This window comes from Enoplosus armatus, chromosome 7 (assembly GCF_043641665.1).
Source record: "Enoplosus armatus isolate fEnoArm2 chromosome 7, fEnoArm2.hap1, whole genome shotgun sequence".
Lineage (NCBI taxonomy): Eukaryota > Metazoa > Chordata > Actinopteri > Centrarchiformes > Enoplosidae > Enoplosus > Enoplosus armatus.
The window spans coordinates 7,261,750-7,273,961 of record NC_092186.1 but is presented as its reverse complement, the minus strand read 5'-3'; the positions used below and the strand labels follow the sequence as shown (position 1 = coordinate 7,273,961).

Genomic DNA, 12,212 nt, shown 5'->3' with positions numbered 1-12,212 from the left:
GCAGCCTGCTGTTGGACTTTGTAGTGGTAATATGAAGCAGCTGAGCAAACAGGCCTCCGCCGTACACCGTTTCTCTTCCACTGCTTTGGGTGAGCTTCAGGAGGATTTCAGTGTGAGGAAATGTCCCATGAGCAGCAGCGTGGTTTCAGATATTATCCAAAATAATTCTTAGTCAGAGTTGTTTAAGCACCGTGTGTGTGTGTGAGTGTGTGTTGGAGGAAATGGATAAACATTAGAAACGTTATAGCCCTGTTGGAGAGTGTGTCACAAGAGGGAAGCTTTGAGGTTCAAGTCTTAAGTGGTTTGAGTTTTATTTGCTGTTGTTGAAATATATTTTTTGTCTCTCCAAGCTTTTTGTATGGCGGTCTATGTGTTGGTGCATGACATATCTACAGTGCAACAAGTAGCACACCTATCTCTTGTGTTTATTGTGAGCTAATGCAATGGAAATGTTTTTCATCTTTTATAATGGAAATTGTGATATCTGATGGGATTCCCCCACTCTTTCCTCATTTCCACCCTTACTGTGCCTCCCCGCATAAAAGCAGGCGCTGATCCAGAATCTGAGCATAAAGCAACGTCTCCTGAAGCACAAGTATGATTTCATTTCACCGCCAGGCGAGTTTTCGTGTGTGGGCTCGCGGTGCTGCCAGCGCGTGCCGACGCCGTGACCTCAAGTCAGGAAATACAGGCAGACTGTAGAGCACTGCAATTAAACAAGAGCAGTTTCTCACACCTGCATTACTTTTCCTGCTGTTCTGACGTCATCTTCTCGCACAAGTTTCACTGTGTTGAATTAAAGAATGAATTAAACAGAATGAAAATGTCACACAGTTTATGAGACTATAAATAGAATCGGCTGTCATAATAGGGGGCTATTTTTCATCTCTCCAACAGGTAATTAAATAACTGGTGTTGAGGGACAGTAAAGCACTTCAGGAAGCCAACTGGTGGTTTGATTACAGCTTAGGAGCCCTTTGCTGTGGTACCTGCAGGCAGCTGAGAGCAGCATCAGGCTGCAACAATGGCTCATTTAGCCCCCCTGTAGGCCTCCTGGTTCCCAGCATCACATTCCAAGCAGAGGTCACAGGGCCCCACCTGCTCTCCCACATCAAAGCTCCAGGTGAGGTGACGGAGAGCCCTTTTGGGAAGGTGCGGTGGCATAAACATGCAGTTCATAGGAAGAGAGAGGGGAAGGAAAGAGTTCTAGTTTCTTGCACTAAAATGAGCCTTATCTATAATTAGCCTTTGCATGCTAACATGCATGTGCAAGAGTTTTCTCACTGAGGAAACAATACCTAGAGGACTACTCAACCTGTGAAAAATAATGTAAAGTGTCTTCTGTGGATCTGGAGGTAGAGAAACTCAGGGTTGTGTCTCGGCTTGGGCTTGGAGATTAAAGCTGTGTAACAGAAAGCCTGAGTTACAAACTAGGGCATGGAGTTGGAAAGACGTGGGCTTTTACCAGGCAGGAAGCGTCAAATGAAATGATGCTATTGGTTGCATCAGTAAAGCATCATGTTATTTATCTGTCAGATAGAAACACATTTGGATTGTTTGACACTATTATGCAGAAACAGCTCACCTGCGTACACGTGTTGTTGTTATCATCTCAGCAACTTACATCCCAAACAAAGTTGTTGCAGTTGTTCCGCTGCAGGCTTCAGCCTCGTCTCTTCCCTGAATGTAAACAATGTTGTGCCCCACCTGCTGCAGAGGGTCAGCGGCAGCGACATCACCATCAGCTGGGATGCTGCGGGCTCAGAGCGGATTACCGGGGAGACGGTATTATTCTGTGCCGACTGGCAGTGGGACTCTACTCTTTGTGTTTTACTAATCAGACCTCAGAGGGGACTTTCTCCAGCAGCTGACCGCCGACACTCAGTAGAACAGCAGCATTGTTTTGGGTTTTTTTGGGCCAGGTTTTCTTCCGTGACAGCAAGAAGATTTCAGTTTTGAGATGTAGGTTTTTGGCAACAGGAAAACAGCATTTTGATGAGTATTTGTTTACGTGTTGTTTCTTGCCCAATTCAGGTGAGCAGCATTTATGTTTTATTTGTCCTGTTGCACTGCAGTGCATACTGAAATGCATCTGGCTGTTAGTATGAAATGATACTTATAGATTTAATATGATGATGATTAAATAGTCTGTTGAGTATTTTGTTTTTTAGCTCTTCCATATCCTGTGATATACAGCACAGTACTGGGTGGGAATTGTTCAGAGTCGATCAGTGATTTATCCAGAACCTGAATGACATTAACACTCTGGTACTTGTACAAAATAATATTTGATTTACAAGTATCCACCGTCCTGCGTCTCTTTTGGCATTCCTCTACACCCTCCATGATCCTCCACTGTGGGTTTGAGCGGTCAGTGTTGTTTCAGCGGTTTGGATTAACACTCCTACTCTCCTGTAGCAGACCGTAAACAGATTAGTGGTAGCCCAAGTCAGGGCCTGGCTGGGCCATCTGTACCGAGTGCTGGGTGGGGAAGGGGACATGGGGGAGGAGTGTGAGCAGATGTTCCAGTGGAGCTGTGGGTCAGTGTGGCAGTAGAGCCGAGGGACGTTGCTGTAAAGGCATGAGGGACACGAGGGACACACTGTTGAGGGAGAGACGCTGACCGATATAATGTCTCACTGATGCTCAGAGCTGAAAACCACACAGCTCTGTCATGGCTCTAGGATGCTGCCTTGCCCTCACATCCCAAGGTACTGTATAATTTACTGGGGATTTGATTGAGCTGCATGCGCCTCCCATTTCTTTTTGCTCGGCATGCACAACTCGCTACTTTGACCACAGTGGTTAGACAAACATGTCTGCACTTTGTTTGAGCGTCGTCACAGGATGTAAGAGTTGAAAGTGTTCTCCTCCTCAGCTTGTGTTGGAGGCGTTTGCTTGGTTGTTTGGCTCGGTTAGCTTAACCTGTGTTACAGAGTGTGAACACAACGACAGCCAGTTGTTGCTGTAGGAAAGTTCTGTGCTCACTGAAAAAGGCTCTCAGAGCCAAAATGTCTTATTTTTGTTTCCTCTTCCCAAAAAGATTCATATATTATTTTGCTCACCTGTCGTCCTGTTCTATGAAGTTCAGAAACAAGTTTTTGTGTGACCTAATGACGGACATCTGCGGCTGTGTTTTCCCAGACCGCTGGCAAATTGTAGGTGTGTGAGAGCGTGAGTGTGGGTGTAAGGGGTTTGGCTTGGCTCCTGTCTGGGCCAATGCTGAGAAAATTACAAGGCAGAGTCAGTCTGAGGACGCAGGCTTTCATCCCCCCTTCTCCTGGCCTGAAGGCCTGCTGGCAGGGTTGATGGCGGTGAGGTGATTGGGGGATGATCCTGCTGCAGATGAAGAGGAAGAGGAGGAGGAGAGATTGATAGGATGTGTCAGGGTGCAGATAATATGGAGCTTGATTTCGCCTTTATGGGAAAGTTCACAGGATGATTCTGAGTGAAAATAAGTAAGGACGAAGAAGAGTGACATACGGGTGTCGCTTATTAAAAAAGAGGGACGTTTCATAGCATACGGTGGAAATCAAGAACAACGTCAAAAAGTTAAAAGTCTTGTTTTTCTTCTCACCTGAGGCCATGTGGCTCATTTGGCTCAGTGCGGCCATGTTGAAGATCACTCAGCTTGGATGTGAAAGAAAGAGAAAGCTGCCAAGAGGTCAATGAGATGACTGAAGTCTGATGTGTTGATGTGTTTTCTTTGGCCTTATTTGGGGTAACAGCTGGCCACGGATCTCCCAACCAAGGGTTTCCCCATATGGACCTCTGTCTCCATGAAAACCTCTTTAAAGGCCTCTCATGCGCTGATGCTATGTTGTATGTATCTATGTATGCGTCGCAGATTTCACTGAGCAATGTGAACGGAAGTACAGTTTTGTTTTTAATCCGGAGGAAGACAAAAACAAGGAAAGCTACATGGAGGCATAGAGAGCACAGTCTGTGTCCCAGTTGATGTTATTGTTGTCGTCAAATGGGTTTTTAGTTTGCCGGAGACGTTGAGGGCGTCACAGCAGGGCCAACAGTTCATATCTCAGCAGGGAGGCGGGGGGGGCTGACCAACAGTGTCTTCCAACGCAGCACTGATTACTCACTTCTTCTCACCACAGTTCACAGCAGAAATGCATCACAATTTGCCGTGCTGTTTCAAGTTTGAAACATTGTAGGCTTGTGTTGCGGCGTTTATTGCCACACACATATTGCGTACACATTGCAGATGCTTCCATGCAGGACACGAGGGCTCACTGAAAGGGAATGTGTTTTGTAAGAAGAAGAAGTTCACCCCTCCAGTAGACTTCCACACACCTGGAGCACAGGACTGAGTCATATGTTTGAGGTCAATATCACAAAGTTGAAGGAATAGTTTGACATTTTGGGAAATGTCACTATCCTTATCGTGTATCAGGGGGGAAACAGATGGCCTGGCTCTGTCCAAAGTTCAAAAATACACCGACCAGCACAGCTGAAGCTCACAAGTTAACACATTTTATCTTGTTTGTGCATCTCGTGATGTTTTGGTTTTAGACTTGAATGCTGTAACAACACGTTTGTGAGGTGTTGGCAGGCATATTTCCGAACTTTGGACAGAGCCACGCTAGCTGCGTCCCCCTGCTATCTGTCTTTAAGCTACGTTTAGCCAGCCATCTCCTGGCTGCATAATAAGCTCCCGGATACCGGAGTGATCTCAAGGTTCTCATCTAAATCTCTGCAAAAAAATCGAATAAGCATGCTTCCCAAAATGCTGAACTATCCTGTTTTTCCAAACTCAACTCATTTTGTTAGCTGTTAAAACCATTTTGCTACCATTTTGAGTCGGTTAGCACAGCTTAGCTTAAAGGCTGGAAGCTGAGGACAACGAGAGTGGCGTCAGTCTCATCTATTCCTATTCCATTGTGTTTTTCCTAACTCCACTAGTCATGTTTGTTTGAATTACCATTTGCTTGATATATATATCATTTTGTAAACAAAGATCATACAATCACAAAACAATTCCACTGAAAATCAATAAACATTGACTTTGAATTGTTGCCCTGTTCACAACACACGAGCAAAGTAAAACATGCCGTGTAGTGAGACATAAAGCATATGTGACTCTCTACTCTTTGATGAGCTCACCTCCAGCACCCACAGCTAAGCAGGAGACAGAGCACAGAGCTTGTTTTCAGGTCAACAGGGTCACCACCGAGGGCTTTAAGATCACCCTCGGGTGTTTTATGGAAAGCGTCAAGTTGTCTCTAGGTGACCGATAAACATACTGCCTCTCCCAGGATCGAATGCATGGCACCACGTTTCTTAGAAAGGACTTGTCACAGTTGTAGTGCTGCTAGAAAATCACTGCGCTTCAGTGTGATGGTGCGCTCTGCGTTTCCTGACCTCTGGTAGCTGCGATCGGCAGTTGAACTATGTTCTCTCCGAGTGAAACAGACTAAAGTTGGCTTCTGGCTGCACTACAAAGCAAACTTGGAGCGTGCTCGGCCAAAGCTTCCTTCTAGCAGACAGACGGAGTGTGTTTCAGTGAAGCTGCCAGGTCAAGGACAAGCCCAGAAATGTCCGCCAGGTAGGTGAAGAGTGACAGACGTGTTTGTCTGCTGAAGCAAAGGCTTTGCAGTGTTAATCCTCCACATCTCCTACAGATGTGTAAGTGTGTGTTGTCTCACAGTCAGCAACAACAAGCAACAGCCTAAATACTAAACAGCTCCTTTTAAACTCAAACTTTCCCCCCTTCGCCCAGGCCCTCCATGTCTTATGTGTAATTTGAGAGCTGAGTGTCTCCCTCTCTGTAACCTGAGGAGAGGAAGGGGGAGCAGTGAGATTAGTCCAGGTACTGGTCAATGTTTAGAGGATGAAAGTCACAGTATCAGGTTGCGTTAATTCCTATTGTTTGGCTGCAGGTAATAGCGCTGCATTAGTAAACAGGCTATTGTCCTGTTAACATTGGCTCTGATTGTCCTGCTTTTCTTTCTCAGGCTCCGGCTCTAATATGAGACTGGTATTTCACCTCAGATCCCAAGACATGTTTTAACCCTCAGCTGCTCTCATGGCACCACATTGTCGCTGTAACGGAAAGCTAATTACTGAAGGAGGCGCTCAGGAGTCTGAGGCAGTGGAGTTCACCTTAATGATGTTAACCAGTGTATCACCGCAAAAATGCCAGAGTGGAAAAGGTTTCCTCACCAGTAACAGTGGAGCTCAGCAGGCTGCCCCTCGTGATGGAAGCAAGTTGCTTTTCCATTACATCTGCTGACATACACGGCGTCTGCAGTGGACATGTGCTGTACCTCATTATGTACCTCAAGATAAAGAACACTTGAGTTTGTGACCCCTCTTTAAAACACGTAGAAAATAATTCAGGGTTCCATATAAATACTCTCCTGGGATGTTGGTGACAGCTTGCATGTTTTCACTGTTTCCTTGTTGTTTGTCACCAGCATTGGGGTCCACTAACTTGCTCCGTTTGCACACGCTTTAGTCGTTGTCTGACCCGGCCCGTCTCTCTCTTTGACAGCGGTGTCGAACCTGGATGTGGAGAGTAAGCTGACGGCACATTACCAAGCTCCCTGGCACCAGCAGAGGAACGTTTTCCACCCCGCCACACGGCCAGCATGTGTGGAAGAGCTCCACAGGCAAGCCAGCCTCAGCCTGTGGGCCCTGCACCGAGGTGAGGCCCTCCGACACTCCCCAAGTGACCGCAACACAGCTGTTTGCTTTCGTTCCCGTTCTGTCCTTTCCAATTAATACCTTCTCCAATTTTTTGTTTGATATTTTACTTAATTTAAAAAGTCACCTCTGGGATACAAGCTGCCCACCATAAAGTAACCTTTCATTCTGGTGTTATTCTACCCTCTAGTGGACATGCTTTGCAACTGCATCCTGGTTGTAAGAGCAGTAGAGGATTGTAGGAGCCATGAGATGACATAATCTGTAAAAATGTTTTTTTACAGGGGTGAACACAACAATACAAACACCTGTGCAATTCAGTCTGAGCAGTCTGATGTCATGTATGTGTGTGAGTTCGTGGGGAGGTTACACACAGATTGACTTCAGTGTTTTACATGAAACTTGTTGCAGATCACCAGAGGAGACGGTCGGGCAGCAGGGAGCGGAGAGTAACCATCTCGATCTCGGCAGTGCCCCCGATGCCCATGTACCCCCCCGCACACATCGTCCAGAGGCCAGATAACAGGGGCATGAATTTGACAACGGTGAGACAATGAATATCATACTCTCTTCAGATCCTAACTGCTTTTCTTCTTGTACATTTTGTACATTTTAAGTCAGGGGACCAGTCAATTCGTTAAAGGGCCAAAGGTGACTATATTGAATTATCATTTTAATTGATCAAATTATTATAACAACACAGTTTTGCCTATGTTATTCTGTACTCTTAATTTTTTTAATGGCTTTCAAGTGTGGGTTCCTTTTTGTATTTGATTTTATTTGATGGAGATGAATTACGTACACATTTTTCATGTACTTCTGAAGTAAAATGCACATTTCTCCCACCAAGCAGCCAGAGAGACTTGTCAGAGATGCAACGACTCAGTTAGCACAAACACAGGTAAAGAGGGATGCGGGCTGTGTCTGTAATGTGTTCCACGTGGTCTGTGCAGAGCATGGTTGTATACATTTCATTTGACAGCCCTGAATTTATTTTTATGTTTTATCACCTGGAGAATAAATGCTGCATAAACCATTCAGGGAGGTTTTTAAGCTCATCAGCCTGCCCTGACTCAGACACATCCCTCCTCACCAAGTTCCCCCCAGTGTTGTTGTGTTTTTTGTCCATGTGTATGTTGAATATCTCCATGTTCATTTCTGGGTTTTTTGTCCTTTTTTCGTTGTTGTCCTGTAATTCAGTTTGAAACCACCCGCTCCTCCTCCCCTACCGAATGTTGCCGCTTCTCTCCCTGGAGCAGAAAGGTAGTGGTGCCCCCCCCCCACCCCCCAGCTCCTGTGTGCTCCTTCTAACACTTCATTTCACTCCTTACCTGTTCTTGTTTGTCCCACTCATTCTAATTTACATAATGAATCTCCTTTGAAATGCATGCCCACTGAATGCAGGATTTTTCGACACGTTTGTTGTGAAACTGAAGGAGAGCGCCGCCTTAGAGTTTCCTCCGCGCTGACTCGTCATACATTTACAGTTGTTGTTGGAGTTCATGTGCGGGGCCGGGCCTCTGAGCGCGCAGTATGTGAGGAATGTGTGTGTGAGGGCCACAGTCACGGCCGCCCAGCAGACGGGGTTTCTCTAATGATAGGGTCGGCTCGACCTGTGATTACCCATGATCCTTCAGTGCTGCGGTTTCCTCGCTGCACCCATCCCTGAGAGAGCTGACAGCCTCGTGTTTCTCTCTCCGTGCTGTTTCTTCACCAAATATATATCGTGCTTGATGCCCGCCGTGAGAAAGAAATGAGCCCGAGGACAGGGGCGAACACTAAACACTGCCACTCCTATATTTTTTATCTTCCCCCTCCTTCACCGTCTCTTTCTATCACTCTTTCGGCTCACTCATGCTTCCTCTCAGACACTCCTAAAACCGTCTGTTCTCGAAACAAATCAGCTGTAAATGCTCTCAATTTGGGTTTTTTTTTCTACTAGTTGGGAGAAGTTTCCAAGGAAACCGGTTTCTTTTGTGGCCCGGGGTTTTGTCAGGGTCTCATTGGTCTGCTGGGAACAGAGAGCACAAAGGCTGGAGAGCTGCCTTTAAATGGGGGTGGGAGGTTGCCGGGTTGTGAAGGTGGGAACCAGTTCAGCCTGAGAATCACTCCCAGTTTCACTGGCTCTCTGTAGGAATCTCAAGGTAAGAACTTAATAGCTTCAATGAATTTAGCGCAGAGGTATAAGGGAGAGGGATCTTCAAGTATTTAAGTTCGAGGAGGAGGCCCCTGGAAAAAGGATGTGGAGTTAGGGAGAAGTCAGAGGGGAGGACTGTGCAGGGATTGATACTGAAGCTGCCGTTGAGAGGAATGCTGCCGTGAAGTATTTCCTCTCAAATCTTTCCGGAGGCTCGTTATTATGCAGTAGAGTCACTTCAGGTGCCATAGATTGTCAGAGCATGAGTTTCCAAAGCAGCAGTGTAGTGACTGGAAATGACTGTTTACACTGTTTGTCACATTTCTGTCCTGTGCAGTAGTCTTTGAGTGAAGGAGTCTCAGGGAGACTCAGTATTTATGATGACATGTGCTGTGCAGTACGTGCCAAACTTTTTATCGGTCTGACATTTTTGCAAGCTGGGATACAGTCAGGTGGTCAGAACTATGAACCTTTGCTGGTATAACAATATTTCCTGATTCTAACATGTTTTAAATTCAAAATTTTGCCTTTGCGCACTTCACTTTTTGCATGAAACCTACTAGAGTAGATTCTTCAAATGTTTGCTGTGCTTTTCATTCTCTCTCTCTAAAGCATGCTTTTTATTTCCATCACTTATTGATCTTTGCACTCCAACATGAAACTCAGCTCCTGGAAGGGCATGTGTATTGATTTACCCCTGCTCAGACAGTAAGCAGTCTTTGCTGCAGTTTAATAAGACACAAATCTCTACATCTAGAGATTTCATCATCCAGCTTTTTCCCAGATAAACACTTTGACAATACCAGTGTAATCCCCAACTTTAATCACTGTACTCTCCACACGGCCCTCTCTGAAGCTGAGTTTGATCATTCTTAACTCTGCCGCACCATTTCTCATGTAATGCCACCTAAACTTAACAACCTAACCATGCAAATATCCATCTGTTGCAGGCTGCGCCCTCTGACCCCGACACTGACGGGGTGGCTCTAGGTCACCGGTCTAAGTTTCCCATCCTTAACATCCCCTCCACCCTGGACAAGCAGACTAACTGGTCTAAAGCCCTGCCGCTGCCCACCCCAGAGGAAAGAATGAAAACCAATTCCCAAGTCATCAACTCATGTGTCATCCCCATTAATGTGACTGGTAAATTTAAAGCACTCACTGTTTAATGTCTGAATCCGTTTGTTGTGACAGGACAGAGCTGTGGGGAAGATTTCTTAAACTTCTTTGTTAGGAGAGATTGTCATTGTGTCCCTCAGCAATGCTAGCTTCATTTAGCTCTTCTGTAGCTTTTCTTCAAGGAATAGTTTGACATTTTAGGAAATACGCTTATTTGCTTTCTTGCTTAGAGTTAGAGAAGTAGACTGATGCCACTCTCATGTCTGTCTGTTAAATATAAGGCTACAGCCAGGAGAAGGTTAGCTTAGCTTAGCATAAAGACTGGAAGCTGGGGGAAATAGCTAGCCTGGTTCTGTTCAAAAGGTAAAATAACCCCACCAGCACCTCTTAAACATCTTCACAAAAAAAGAAATAAGAAAGTTGCCGTACCTAACTCCCCATGAAACCACCACTTTTCTTATATTTCGGTTTGTGTACGGATTGTAGTAGAAAGAAGTAGAAATAATGTTTTAATTAGTAAGCTTTAGAGGTGCTAGTAGGTGTATTATTGGAGATTTGATAGAGCCTGGCTAGCTGTTTCCCTCTGCTTCCAATCTTTACACTAAGCTAAGTTAAGCTAATCAGCTCCTGGCTCTTGTTAAATAGTTGAGAGTGATATCAATCTTCTCATCGAAGTCGCAAGAAAGCAAATAAGAATATTTCCCAAAATGTCACATTATACCTGCAAAAATGTGATAGTGATTTCCACCATATCACCCAGCCCTCAACCCTTAAGATCACGTGTTCATTTTATTAGCTTTAGAGGTGCTGGCAGGTATATTATTGAACATTTGTCAGAGCCAGGCTAGCTGTTTCCCTCTGTTTCCAGTCTTTATGCTAAGCTAAGCTAACCATCACCTGGCCATAGCTTCATATTTCGTGCACAGACACGAGAGTGGTATCGATCTTCTCAGCTAACAGCTAAAAAGAAAATGTCAAACTATTCTTACAACATTTACTGTTGTGTTTTTTAGATCCAGTCAGACAAACTGCACACACTACTGCTCTCCTCGTTAACACTGTACGACTCTTGTGTAGAGTTTACTTTCCCCACATTACAAAGAAAGTCAATATTTGCAAGAAATTAATGCAAAGGCATTAAAGTTGCCACAGAGAATCACTCTCAACGTGCAAGTCATGCTTTGTGTCCAGCTAACTTTCTTTCTCATGCCTCAACGCTTTGTGCATGCGATTGCAAGGCAAGATGCTGTGACATGAATGCTAATTAGTTCTGTCCAAATTGTTGAAAAGGCCTGCCCGACGTTATTTACTCGCGCTCACATTGATGCAGAAGAAGAGTTGTGCGCCAACACTGGCTGAGTCAGAGACAGTTGAGGGGGAAAAATGCACATTGTAAGCAAAAGTCCAGTGATTGCTATGGTGCCGAAAGGCCTGACCTGCTGTCACATGATAGTATAGTGAGGGAGAGGCAGGAAAACAAGGAGGAAGCACAACAAAACTGAAGCAGAAAGTAGGATTTTTCCTTTGGTTAGGAAACCCATCAACATGCTGACTCTATCGTTTCTGTCTTATGACTTTTTATGTGTGCATGTTTTGGGTTACATCAAGTAGTAAATAACTCCACATTCTTAATCAAGGCACCTAGTGTGTCTTACTGTGGCTTTAAGCTCCACTGTGTAGCTGTCCTCCACCTCCTGACTGCTATTTTTGTATAATATCTAATTTAGTTCAGCCGAGTGTTACAGATTCTTTTTTTCACGAGAGAGCGTGAGAGTTAAAGAAGGAATCGCTGCAGTTGCCGCTAAACAAAGATTCCTCAGATGTCCCGTCTCCGTTGCAGGGGTTGGCTTTGACAGAGATGCCAGTGTGCGCTGCTCGCTCGTCCACTCGCAGTCCGTGCTTCAGAGGAGGAGGAAGCTGAGGAGACGGAGGACGGTCGCCGGCGTTCCCAGACAGGTGCAGCAAGATTTAGGTATGTAACTTATTGTGGCTTACGCCAATCAGACACGTGATATCTGGAAATTCATGCAAACTGCTGCTGTTACAGTAAAATAAAGGGGATGTTTGTGTTATTTGCTGTAAAGTTTCACACATGGTGTCACTTAAACAGAGAGGGTTTACTGTGAAGTGTCTAAACCACATGGTATGGTATCTTGCTAGAAGTAAAACAAAGCAATTCAGTGCATTATGTGTCATTGTAATCTTATCCACATCAGTGTACTACAGAAGACAAGCTGGATGATCAGATTTATGATAAGAGACATCAACCAGTGATAGGAGGCACATTTTCAATGTT

General features: G+C 45.0%; 1 protein-coding gene across 2 annotated transcripts in view; it reads left to right on the top strand.

The window, feature by feature from the left end:
• The window catches only part of nhsa (Nance-Horan syndrome a (congenital cataracts and dental anomalies)), a 51,298-nt gene that overhangs the window by 34,404 nt on the left and 4,682 nt on the right, over nt 1-12,212 (top strand). The window contains exons 3-8 of one of the 2 annotated variants that reach the window (XM_070908910.1): nt 3,172-3,184; nt 6,509-6,661; nt 7,072-7,205; nt 7,861-7,926; nt 9,748-9,940; nt 11,757-11,888. In XM_070908910.1, coding sequence (XP_070765011.1) covers nt 3,172-3,184; nt 6,509-6,661; nt 7,072-7,205; nt 7,861-7,926; nt 9,748-9,940; nt 11,757-11,888 — 691 coding nt within the window. The remainder of the gene's footprint in view (nt 1-3,171; nt 3,185-6,508; nt 6,662-7,071; nt 7,206-7,860; nt 7,927-9,747; nt 9,941-11,756; nt 11,889-12,212) is intronic. The other variant, XM_070908909.1, reaches the window with a different exon arrangement.